The sequence below is a fragment of the Gambusia affinis genome, linkage group LG12 (assembly GCF_019740435.1).
Source record: "Gambusia affinis linkage group LG12, SWU_Gaff_1.0, whole genome shotgun sequence".
NCBI classification, from domain to species: Eukaryota; Metazoa; Chordata; class Actinopteri; order Cyprinodontiformes; family Poeciliidae; genus Gambusia; species Gambusia affinis.
In genome coordinates, this window is record NC_057879.1 from 25,733,118 (window position 1) to 25,746,023 (window position 12,906).

Here is a 12,906-nt window from a genome sequence, read left to right on the forward strand (position 1 = left end):
CCACTGTGAATAAAAATTATGGATATTTCCGATATCCATAACTTTCTCGCACCATAATCAAAGTGTCCTTGGGCAAAACACTAATCAACATCATATTTACTAGATTACAATATATTATTATGTTATTTTAACAGGAGCAATGAATTATTATGCCATTTAACTGTTGTTTAGCTAGCGGCATGTTAAAAGCATGAATGGCTAGCTGATTATTATCAATAAGTCAATAACTTATCGTCTAATTGTTGTGTGGTGTGCCTTTCTCTGGAACTCCAGGTAAAAGTCTTTAACGCTAAAATTGTGTCCATTCGTCTCTATGGAATAGCTTGAATTTAGCTCAATCGAATTTCCCATAAACTCTTCACTCTCCATGATGCTGCCACCACCATGCATCACCACTTCAATGAGACTCTGTCTTATCACCAGTGATGTCTTAGCAGGCATGTAGTTGTGCCATACTTTCTCCAACTATAAAATGATGAACTGACCAGGGCTCAGTGAGACATTAGCCATATTGTTTTATAACTTCACTGTCTGCAATGATGCTGTTTGTACAGCCAGCCAGTCCTCACCCCTTCCTCCTCCTGTCTGTCTGTCATTGGCCAGAACGTCACTTGATCTCTCACGTGGTTCAGTCAATTCAAGCCGCTAAGGATCCCTCCCTGGGCAAGCTGCCATCCTGAAGTTAAGATCTTGATCTGGAGCACATTCCTGCACTCTTCCAGCAGGACTACAGGTTGGTTTTAGAATAGACAAACACTTTTCTAAACCACATGCTTCAAGGGTGAAATTACTACCCTGGCAGTGAAAGTAAGGTTAATTATACCAAAGGCATTTGGAAAACACAATTATGTCACATCCAGGTGGATCCCTGAACAACAACAAACAGTGGAAGAGCTTTTTTTCATCTTGTGGAACAGTCAAAGTTCACACTTGCTCCAAATTCCTAACAAGGGAACAAAGCATCTGAAGAATCAGGTATCCTCCAAGACAGGAGGCTAAACGCCAAGAGGCTTTGGAAACCTGCTATACATGTTGTAAGCCTTTACAAAGTTCACCTTTGGGTGGTGTGAAGAGCAAATATACCTTTAAAAAGGCCTAAAAAACTAAATCAAGAGTCCAGCCCTCAAAGATAACACAACTAAACGAGTCAGATGGCACCCATCACAAAGGCAAACTGACAGGTTTCTTACATGAATATACCAGTGCAACAGCAAACACAGGCGCATTCTTGTTCCTCCGCTGACAGAGCGAAACCTCAGAGTTAAACAATAAGGCAGGGCCTGCACTTAATTTCTAGTCTGTAATAACCCGAATAACACGTTTAGCCGGTGTCACGATCCTCATCAGATGCCATGATCCAAGAATGCATTCAAGCACAATGTGATAGATGGGATTCTGAGAGAAAGAATGTCACTGGGAAAATAAAGGAAAATACTCTCTGCGGTACAAATGATTTATGTTTTGGTATGTCAATTGCCTTCGAAGAGCTTTAACCAGCCACCACAAAGAATGCAAAACATGCAGTCATATATCAATAAAAAATGTGTTTTTAAGACATGACATTCGTGTTGGATTGTGAATTCTGAACAGAGTGCAGGGGACTCCTCAGCAACACCAGAAGACCTGTGCAGAAATCTGTCACCTTTCATTAAAAGAGGATGAACTCCTTATTGGTTATATAAAAAAAAAAACATATTGGGTCAACAGTCCAGAAACTCCTCCAACATCTGCACAGTGTTATTATTGATTTACATAAATTATTAAAAAGAAAAGTACACATAAGGTAAAACAGCAAAATACCTGACACTTCATTAGATTTTGTATTAATGCTTTCTAGCAACTTCCTAACAAATCTCTATAAAGATCACTTTCTTATTTAGAGGAACACCAGATATGTACTTTCAAAATAAGTGCATATTAAGTCATAAATAATATTAAGATACTTGCTGCATAAAAATGTACAAGTATTTATGAAAATGATCCTTAAAAATACTGAATTTCTTGAAGAAGGTCAAACCACAAGTCTGGACTTTGACTATGCCTCTCCAAAATACTCAATTGATTTTGTTTTATTTTATTGATGTACTTGTTTACTTTGAACTATTCAGTTGTGAACTTGTTGCCTTTGGAGAATTGTTCGCTAGGGTTAAGTGACACAAACCTATGCCTAGATTTTTTATTTCAAGATATTGTGGTATATCCAGCAGAATTTATGGTTCTATAAATTATGTGCAGGCCCTGGAAAAGCAAATAGGATGCAGACTACAAAACTACTACCGCCTGATTTGCTATGATGTTGTTTTTCCAAATTTAGTTTTAATTCTATGCCAATTGTAATTGGAAGCACACCTCCCAAAAAGTTCCACTTTTGTGAATTGTCGTGCTGCTGTTTTTCCAGAAGTCCTGGGAATCAACATGGTTTTTGGCAAATGTGAAAAACTTTCCTCAACCTTAGCATCATACTAAATCTATGATTTTTTTTAACCAAAGGTTAGAGGAGAGATCCCAGACAAAACCAGGGCTAATCATCTTCAGCACTATTGTGCCACATCTCACTGATGCAGCTATTCATGCAAAAAGAGACTCAACCAAATACTGAACTCAGTATAGAAATACTTGTCAGAATGCAGAAATTTCTTTATTAAAAATTCTAAACAGTCTTGGGAAACATTCAACTTTTCTGAGGTACAGAATTGTGGTTTTTCACTGCAAGTCATAACTTTACCCTTGAAATATATCAATGCGTGAATAATGTATCAAAAATAAACTAAATTAACTTCCTGAATCTAAGTACTGAAAAATAATCACTTCTGTTCACACCAATCTAAGTGAAACCGTAAAATACAATTCAATTTTAGGGATCAGAACTATTTCGCGTTTTATTTTGAAACCTCAAACCGGAAGTTGTGAATTATGTTGATTTGAATTGATGGTTGAGATGTTTGAGGAAGTCCTAGATAAACGAACCTGTCACGGAATAACTTGAGATGTCAAGTGTAAATATGAGTGTCCCCTTCTCAGTCATATTTCATCCATGTTGAACTCAAACAAGTTAAAATTTGTTAGCGATTAAACCCAACTTGAAAGAATTAAACGAAAAGAGCGACGCTTATAAATAAAACCCCGCAGCTGCCGCTTCTCTCGGTCAGAATCGTTATTTCCCGAAGGCTGTTGTTATTCCCATGTTAAATCTTTATTATCGCACCATAAATGTCATATCCTTACTGTCGCGCAGTAGACAGCACAAAATAAATTAAGCCTAAAGTAGGTTAACCTTGATGTTAACTGACAGACACTTTGCACAAGCCCCTCCACCACTGTCGGTGCTGGAAATTATCGAGGGGGTGGGACTGGAGGAGCAGAGGGGGGGTCGAGCAGAGACTTACCTGGGAGTTGAGGTGCCATGGGCGGCTGTAGAGCGGTGACTTCGTCGGTGCTGTAACGGTCAGCGGGACGGAGCGGCAGGAGCGTCCAGAACCGGAGCCGCCATGTTCATCTAGCTCAGAGGCTCTTCGGCTGTTTATCTTTACTAGTAGACCCCCTCCTCCTCCTCCTTCTCCTCCTCTTCCTCGTGCCCGCTACACCTCCACCTCCTCTCTTCTTGTAACACCACCAGCTCAGCTCCACACCGCTTCTTTGCATCTAAAGTTTAAAATTGAACTTGAGAAAGCAAGTCTTTGTGGCTGTAAATGAATACGCTGCTCGCTGTGGGGGGGAAAACGGATAAGAACATTTGCTGTTTTGAAATTATGTCATTTATATTAGCTTATATTAAAAGATTTAATATATATTCCAATTCTGAGCGTTGAAAATAACAAAACAACCCATTCAAGAGCATTTTCTGAAAGTCAAAGTTAAAATCAGTCTTTAGGGAACGCTTTAAGGATTATATTCTAATTCCTTCATGATTGATATAACTTTACAAGCCACCTTTAAGGACATTTCCTCAAAATTCCTGAAGTTCAAATTGGGAGATTGCAACCAATCTTCTGAATAATACAGTAAATAACATTCAGAACATCATACTGAATATTCCAGTTAAGCATTAGGGTAGAGTTGTACAAACTTTTTGCCACAATCCCAAAATTTAAAGTACTTGGGGGGTCATTTTGCTTTTCCAGCGCAAAATAATTTTGTTGGGATTTTTTTATTTTTTTTTATCTGCTCATTTTAATGAAACAAAGTGTCATTTCCTTTATCTTAAAAAGCAGACAGTTTCCTAAATTTTGGGCTATATTTTGTCTAAAAATCTTTTAGTCAATTTCTAGCAACAAAAACGAGAAGTTTCTTCAAAAACCCTCCAGGAACCTTCTAGGAACAACTCCTGCAGATTCAGATTTTTTTTTTTCTTTACATTGACCTGTGTGTTCTCCATGTATCGGTCGTTAAAGTCTTTCATAATGACATTTGCTAACTTTAAGTAAAATCACCAGTCAAATGCAAAAAAAAGTTTGTGTTCAAAACAGCAGCACTAACACAAAGAAAGTCCCGATGTAGTCAGACTGCATCAGCGCCATGAGGCAATGTAGACACAGATGAGATCCACAAAGTTCAAGAGGTCACCCAACTCAAAATAGTGGTTCTTCATAATGATTTAGTTGGAATCGTGTTCAGCTGTTCAAACTCCAAATTTCATATTTTATTAGAATTAAATTAGTTAAACATTAGTTTAACAATGAAAAATGCATTAACTCACATACCACATGCATTAAAGACAGACAATAAGTCTCAATGTGAATCATATTTATTTACCACCTCATCAAGAAAAATAGAACCTTTTTACTCTACTTCATATTACTGGATCCTTACTTAAATTTTTCATATAAAACAACTGACAGATCAGGTTATTAAACAAATGCTGCCACCTAGTGATAACCTGGATACGAGTTCACCTTTTTTCATACAGACATCACATTATAGTCCAGAACAAGTGTTAAGGGGACAAAATCACCAAGTTAAGGAGAGAAATTGGTAATGTAAAAGATAATAACCACAGTTGTGAAAAAATAAATAAAAATCCATCTGCATGAAGGCATAAAGATAACTGATAAGCAGTTAAGAGTAAGATAAATTTTCGGTTGGGCAGGAAAAGTCTGTAGAAAATATGTATGATAAAAATAATTTTTAAGAGACTGGAAAATTCAAGCAGACAGGAGCTCACTCTGTGGGAGATATCTAAGTCAAGGTTGTAAATGACCTTTTGGTTAATTTTAAATCTGTGATGCAAGCAACAGCATACAAGATATTTACCCCTATTAAAACATGTAAAGCAACATGTTTAAAAAAAAACATGCCATACTTTCCATTCACAGGCTTTCGATTACATCAATCACTTGTAATATAATAATAATATGATCACTTGGTTTCAAAAAGGATTCCCAGACATCGTCAGGATGGATTTTCATCACTCAGGTTGCACGTTTTGTTTACATTATTTCATCCAAGTTTGGCTGGATATCATAGATTACTTCTCCACTTGCTGCTCGTAGAAGAGTGATCCACTGGGGGGACACATGTTTGCATTAGACCGGAATGAGAACTGAATTGGTTTATGGATTGCATTCGCTATTGCAGCAGAGGAAGTGATAAAATACCTAGAGTGATCTTGCCTTCCTTCTCCAGTTTCTTGAGGTGATGAACCAGGTTGACATTAGCTGCTTGGTGCAGGTTTTCAGGGGTGTCCTGGAGAAAAACAGGCACAAAGGTTAAATGTAATGTTTCTTTGAACACAATGCAGAGTATGGAATGAAATTAAGACGGACATGAAAGTTTGGCCATTCATGTTCAGATAACCTTCACCAAAAAGACAGACAAATTCATCAGAAAATTTTTCCGACTTTGCAAAATACAGACAGTGTGAAAGTTAAAAGGAGGATACTGAGTACTTTTAATAAATAATGCACAATAACTTGAAAGCCTTTGCTGAATCGAGTCTGAAAGTCTGTTTATCAAAATAAATAAAACATGCATGGCGGGAATAACAATATGATTCCTGTAATGTGTTGAAATATTCAGGGAGGGGAAGGTCATTTTCATTTTAAAGTTTGTAATAAAAACAATTGGATCGCTTACACTTTTTTGTTTTTAAATATACCTGTACCAACTCTGGTTCTGCAAAACTGTGAGGTTTTTTGATAGACAAATCTAACTTAGAAAAGCAGACTATGTGTGTTTATTTATGGTTAGCATGCTCCATAATAACGAGCTCTGCACCACTCACACCTGTGTGCTTTCAAGAACTTAAAATAAAAAGCTTCAAAGAGAACAAGCATTCTTCCTGACCTTATAGACTATTTTTACAAGCTCCATTGAAGAAAAAGGCTTTCCTGCTCCATCCTGAACAGCTTCCAGGATCTGTTGTTCTCTTTGGTCTCGGTGGGTGATGTAGTGTTTGATCTTGGCGCCAGCATCCTGAACCACAGGTCCGTGTCCTGCACAGGAACACGAGGAAAACAGTGCTATCTACACTGTCACCACCCAGCGGTGTAGAGAAAAACTTGGTGTTCTTGGCTCTCAGCAGTTTAGTATACACACATTGCATGTTATTGTCTACATATGGAGGTTTCAGGCATGCACACAACGCTGGAGGGCAAAAAGACAATTTCTTTTACTTGCCATTTATAGCTGCACAGCCGAGGTCGAACAATTTCATTGACTAAATGAAACCTGGAGATGAAGGTATTATTATAATTAGTGTAGTGCACCAAAAAAAAAACCAAAAAAAAAATCAGAAAAGTTGCTCCTTGTTCTCTGTGTCAGCTTTGCTACACACAGACCCCAAAACTGATCTACTTCTATCTTCCTTGCTATTTTTTTGATTAAAACTTCTTCCTGATCTTGTTATCTATTTGTTGGAGTGTTGACAATTAGTAGAAAAGCACTGCGTCCCTTTTTTTCTTTTACATAACATGCATTCACTTAAGATTTAACATGTTATGTGAACAACTTAACAGCTAAAACCAATGCTTGTCAGTGTCATTGAGCAGCTTTTTGCCCCGCAGCAGGGAGGTGGGGGGCGGGCTCAAGCATCTGCGACATCACATTGCAACGTGTCCAAAGAATAGCTTTCTGTTGCCAAAGCTAATTTTCCACTCACCGGGGTAAATGAGGTCAGCCTGTGTGTCCAGCAGGATCTTCAGAGACTTCATGTAGTCATAGAGATCCTCGAACACGGCCGTGCCCTCACCCAGGATGCAGTCTCCCGAGAAGATAGCCCGCTCCTCCTCCAGCATCAGGGCCATGTGGTCGTCAGTGTGGCCTGGGGTGAAAAGCACTCTGAAACGTGGAAATTTGGCTCAGCTATAACTGACCTCCCATTCAAACATGCTTCACATTTAGAAGTTGTAACTTATTTTTTAGTTTACTCGATAAGTTAATTCCCAGTGAAAGATGTGAACTGACTTGAGAGTGGCTCCTTCAGTCTGGATAACATCTCCGTCTTTTAGGTAAGAATACGTCTTGCTTCCAGCCATTTCTGTGACCCGGGTGGCGCGTGGGAGTTTGCTGACCCTGACATCAGATCCTGCAGGATAGAAAAACTGTTTTCATTCATTCCATCCCCTTCAGTAAGCAATCATTCAGAAACACACAATGATTAAAAACAGAATCAAACAGCCCAGGTCTGTTTGAACCCACAGAAACAAACCAAACCGGTTATATCTCTGCAGATGTCTTCCACTCCGCCGGTGTGGTCGTGATGCCAGTGAGTGACGATGATCTCCTGGATGCTGGTGCTGAACTGTCCCAAAGCATTTTTCAGGTTGCTGATGTATTCAGGAATAGCAGGTTCTCCAGTGTCTATAAGCACACGTCTGAAACCAAAGTCAGAAAGAAATTCAATGTTTTTTGGTTTGGTTGAAGTTCAAGGATCTTACGTTCAGCAAATAACTGTTAGTGAATAGTGACATATTGAAATGTTACAAGCCATCTTTTATTACATAAAAGAAACAGTTAATGCAAAATTATCTTCAAAGATTTCTAGAATTTAGCACCATTCATCGTCCCATCATTTCTGACCAGCTTGCCCACATCATGATGCAGCCGCTGCTGTTTCACTGTGGGGATGCTGGTTAACCATGATGGTTAGTTTTCTATTAAACAGCATTTTGAATGAAGTCAAACAGTTTTCTTTGTATCACTGCTCCATGAAGGTCAGGTTTGTGGAGTGCATGATTAATACTTGTCCTATTTTCCTACCTGATCCTCCAGAGTTAGCATGGACCATTTGGCTGCTTTTATGAATAACTATTTCCCCAAAATACGATTTCTGCAGGAATTGTAATGCCCTGGGTGTGATTTAGGGGGCATCGTAAGGGGATAAAAGCTTACGCAATCAACAGAGACTGACAGTTCATAATGCACTCGTCCTCATACTAATTAAACACATTTTCTGTATTTTTGAGCAAGTATTGCTTATTCAGGATTTTTTTCCCGCTGAATTTGGTTGACAAGATTTGAAAGTAGCATGTTCAGTTTTTCAGGCTTCATAACGGTTATTTCTAAATAAAACAACGATAAAAGCCCAAAAACATGAATTAAAGTGTCGACAGCAGTCACCTTTGCCCGGTTCCGACCAGGTAGGTGTTGGTTCCCTGCAGTGTCATTGGGCCCGGGTTGCAGCCTAGAACCCGAACCACTCTAGCAGACAGCTGCTCTATCCGAGGAATAATGGCGCTCATCGCTACGACGCTTTCTCTACAGCAAAAAATAAAATTAAAGAGGTAAAAGTTCAAAATAGAACCATTAAAGCGTCGCAAAACAGGAAACGCACGTGTTTACTTCCGGTGGATGTGCCCACTTCAAAATAAAATGTCTGGTTTGAATATATTTTTAAAACAATGTTTTGTTTTTTTTTTAAAAAAAAAAGACAAATAAACATTGCTAAAATAAAAAGTTATAATTTACAATTATATTATATTTTTTAAAAAGAAAAGTATATACTCTAAAATAAAAAATATATAAGTGAAAATGGAAATATGAAGTTAGCAAGTTCGGCTTTGTTTAGGGCTTTATGTGTCCTAATATGAAAATTTTTAATTGTATAATTAATCAGTTTTTAAAAATATTTAAAACAAAAATAAAAATGTAAAAATTAAACGTTTCCAGTATTATCTATTTTATTTTGAAACTTTTACAGAAAACAAGCAACAGGTTTTGGAACTTATCTATGTTCCAAAAGCAAGCCTAATTTAAAATGTAAAATGATTTAAATTCAATGATCTAATCGTTTGGGTTTAATTTCTTGTTATGGCATTTTTATCAAACCACTTATAAAAAGTTAGGTTATGTTTAACCATGGAACTTCCGGTCCTCGTTGCTGCTGTGTTAACTATATTTATACCTTGTCACAATGTCGGGTCGTTTTTTAATACTAATTGACTATTATAAAAATCTCGTTCTGCATTGTGCAATTGTCATTTCCGTTTGTTTTGTTTTTTTCCGTGATTTCTGCATGATTATCTTCTTACAGACAGCTGTTCCTGGCCGGAGATGTGAAAGCTTTGCGTGCAGTTCAGTAAAAAAAGCACTAGGAGGAGCCATTGATCAGTTTATACAATTTGTTTGCCTCTCGATTGTTTTTATGTGATAAAGATGTTTTTTTTTTTAATGAGAAATCAGTTTAAAGCAGATGTTTTGTAATAGTCACACGTTTAAAATAGCGTGACACCGTGCGACATAAATAGATCCTAAATGAGTTTAACAACGTTAACGTTTCTAAAGCTTTCTCAAAGTTTAAGTAATAAAACTTTATGACTGAATGCCTGTAATAACCGTTCATTACTCCTGAAAGACAAAATAAATGTTTCTTATTGGACAGTGGTTGGTGGCATTTTTAAGCTTGTGTTGTATTGATCTAATAGTCAAACAATAATGAAAATAAAAACTTTTGGATCTAAATTACTAGTGTACTTTTTTCAGTTTATTTGAATGATACAAGCTGAAATCTATTTGTCTTTTACGGTGAACACATTTTTAGACAGATGTTGGAATTTGGGCTTGCTGACTTTTTGTTCAGTTTTAACTCAGAGAAAGTTAGCAATCACCCACTGATCTGCTGGATGTTTCTCCTCGCCACACCTTGTGCTTGGCTGCTGCCATAAGATGCCTGCTCCTGTCTAATCTAAAATTTATAAATTATTAACACTCCTGGGCTTCAGTCTGAACATAAACACTGTAAAATATGTTTCTTGTCAGTAAACAACTCTTACAAGGGGTTTGAAGAGAGATTTAGTCTCTAGAAAGATGTTAAAAGCAAAAGCTTATGCATTAATAATTAAATATTTCTGCTAATGTTGACAAATCATATCAGTGTATTTGAAAGCAAACTCCGTAAAATACAGTGATATTCATCTTGATTGACAGGGTTTCAATGTTATGTTTGCAAACAAAACTGCAGAACTCCTGCAGTGGAGGACTGAAATAAAATACTGAGAATATTCAACCAGTGAGAAATATTTAGAATCCTCCCACCATGAAACTCTATGTTTAGTTCAAGTCCTATCCAAAAAGTACTGCCTCCCTAGCAGGGCTGATACCAAGGCAGATATCTGACCAGCTTGTCTGATTTAGTTCTGTTTCCTGCAGTGAAAAATGCAGAGGCTAGAAAAACCAGAGCAGAAAATTACTCTGATTTCTCAAAAGGAAACAAACCTAAAGTCATTTCTTGATTCTGCATTCTATGCTTTGTCTATAGATATTGTATAGACATTGATATATAAAGGTACAAAACAACAAAGGACTTAAAGTACAAGAGCCTTACCCCATCATTTTGCCCCTGCCATGCTTTGGAAAGGAAGCTCATTTGAAATAGAACCTTTTGGTTATGATTCTTGTAATGTTCAGGTTTTTCTTCACCACAGCGGACAGGAGCAAAGCCTGCATAACAGCAAATGAAACTCCTCTCCATTTATCAGTTTTGTATTTTATTCCGCCATCACTTTCAAAAAAGACACTAAAGTAGTTTAACTCTTCTGCTTGAGGCAAAGACTGGCCTCCTGCCTGGAAGGAGCACTTCACCTTTTCTGGTAAAGAAACAGCCGCAGACCTTAGACCTCCTTGCACATATTCTGCAAGAACAGAGAGATTTGTTCTTTTACTTGAGTTTCTCTGGCCAGCACATTTTATACTTTACAAGAAACCCAAGAGCCAAACTCCTGGGAAGTCATCACAGAGCCCTTCATGGTTTCATACTGCTGCATGAATCAGAATACTAACCTCGCCACTTCAAATTTCTGACTAATGGCGCAGTGGTTGTCAGAGCCCACAGCAGAGAAAAGTTCAGCATCAAGAACAAACTGCAAGAACAGAATGGTGTCATTTTTTCATGTTGCCCTGTGAGAGAGAACATATTTCTCTCATCTGGTGGAGAATGTATAAACCTGTGGAGGAACTGACACACTCAACACGCTGTAGTTCATAACTTGAGGAAACTTCAGAACTACATCCCCAAAAAAATGAACAAAGACAATCACTCAAAGGTTCCCACTTATCCTCATCGGTGGCTCGACATCCTGCACATAACCACCAGGAGAAGTGTCCCTAATGGAGTCTGCATTGCTTTAAATGTCTTTGACTAACATGCAAGATTGTCCACCAGATGCTTTTAAAGATAATAATGGAACTGCTGAAGCTTTTATTCTGCAGAATTGAGAAAACTCTTCCAGTACTCTCCATTTAGATACATACAAACTAATTTGGGTAGTTAGAAACCCTCCTAAGCATTACTGACTGCCCTTTAGTTTAATTATCTACCATATTATATGTGGGAGTCATAAGATGCTGAGATTACACTCCTGCGGCGAGCAGACTTCCTCCTGGGTGCTCACGGTATTGAGAAAATCATGTTGTTCTAATGTGCTAACTGCTCTGAACATCATCCAATGATCCCTGAGTGAGAACAGATAATGAACAGCAGATCCCGCTCTATCTGCTGGACTGCTGATAGTCAGAGCAACAGCAACCCTTTGGGGAGCTTTGGGAGTGTTACACTACACTGTTCAGTTTAAATCCATGGTTTTGTGAGGTCGGCTTTAGAATGGCAGAATGATCTGCAGCCACAGTGAAAACCCCTCTGCCATCTTCCCCTGTCTGTTAACACCTTCAAAGGTACAGCCAATAAAAGCCATTAGGAAGGAAGCTTGTGCAGCACCAGAAGACTTCTGCACTGCCGTTATACAAAAGCAAAGAAAGAAGGGGGGGCAGTGTGGACATTGATTTGTGTAATTCTTAAGTTTATTCTGCAGAGCAGTCTGCTGGAAGCTGGGATACTGTAACCTCTTTACAGCTGGAGCTGTCTTGGGAGGTATTAGTGCATTAGGTAATCAAACAACACAAACTGCATTTCCTTTACAAATGTGTGTAAATCTTTGTTGACATTCTGCCCTTGTCAAAAACCACAATTTTGTATTTAAATCAGAAATTAAATTAAAATCACACATAAATAAGTTTGTTCATGCAATAAGTCCTTAAAATCATCTTATGTGTCTGTAAGAATATCCTGTTGATTATTGATGAGCAGATGTCTGAATCAGATGTGCTGAAGCAGGAAAATGTTAGAAAGTTGAGCTCTGACAGAGGAACTGTTCTTAAGACTTAAATCAGTTCTGTACTTTGATAAAGCTTCGCTGTTAATCTGTTTTGTGTCATTCTAATCACTTTCAATCTGATTGCATAATGGAACATTTTTGGTGCTCCTGTTCTTCCATGTTCAGTTTTTTTTTTTTTTGTTTGTGTATATCTTGAGTCAAGTAAGACAACTCTTTTGAGCTCAGAATCTTTTTAAAAGTTCTGACCCCAAATATTGGTGACAATAGATAACACACATATTTACTGTCAGGTTACTTTCCTGAACTAAAAAGGTAATTGGGGAAGTTTAAGCAATGTAATGCCATTAAATAGCCATTAAAT

At 37.7% G+C, this 12,906-nt stretch overlaps 2 protein-coding genes across 2 annotated transcripts in view; both read right to left on the reverse strand.

Annotated features, from left to right (window-relative positions):
- The window catches only part of LOC122841636 (nuclear receptor coactivator 2-like), a 55,446-nt gene extending 51,907 nt beyond the window's left edge, over window positions 1-3,539 (reverse strand). Inside the window, exon 1 of the mRNA XM_044135110.1 lies at window positions 3,387-3,539. The gene's annotated coding sequence lies outside the window, so the exon portion shown is untranslated. The remainder of the gene's footprint in view (window positions 1-3,386) is intronic.
- Window positions 3,540-4,728: 1,189 nt separating this feature from the next.
- On the reverse strand, window positions 4,729-8,797 carry lactb2 (lactamase, beta 2). The gene is made up of 7 exons (XM_044135111.1): window positions 8,557-8,797; window positions 7,651-7,811; window positions 7,402-7,522; window positions 7,097-7,275; window positions 6,283-6,431; window positions 5,595-5,682; window positions 4,729-5,501 (listed from the first exon to the last, which is right to left on the reverse strand). Exons 1-7 carry the CDS (start codon window positions 8,676-8,678, stop codon window positions 5,458-5,460), a joined length of 864 nt encoding a protein of 287 aa, XP_043991046.1. The 5' UTR covers window positions 8,679-8,797; the 3' UTR covers window positions 4,729-5,457.
- Between the last annotated feature and the right edge of the window lie 4,109 nt (window positions 8,798-12,906).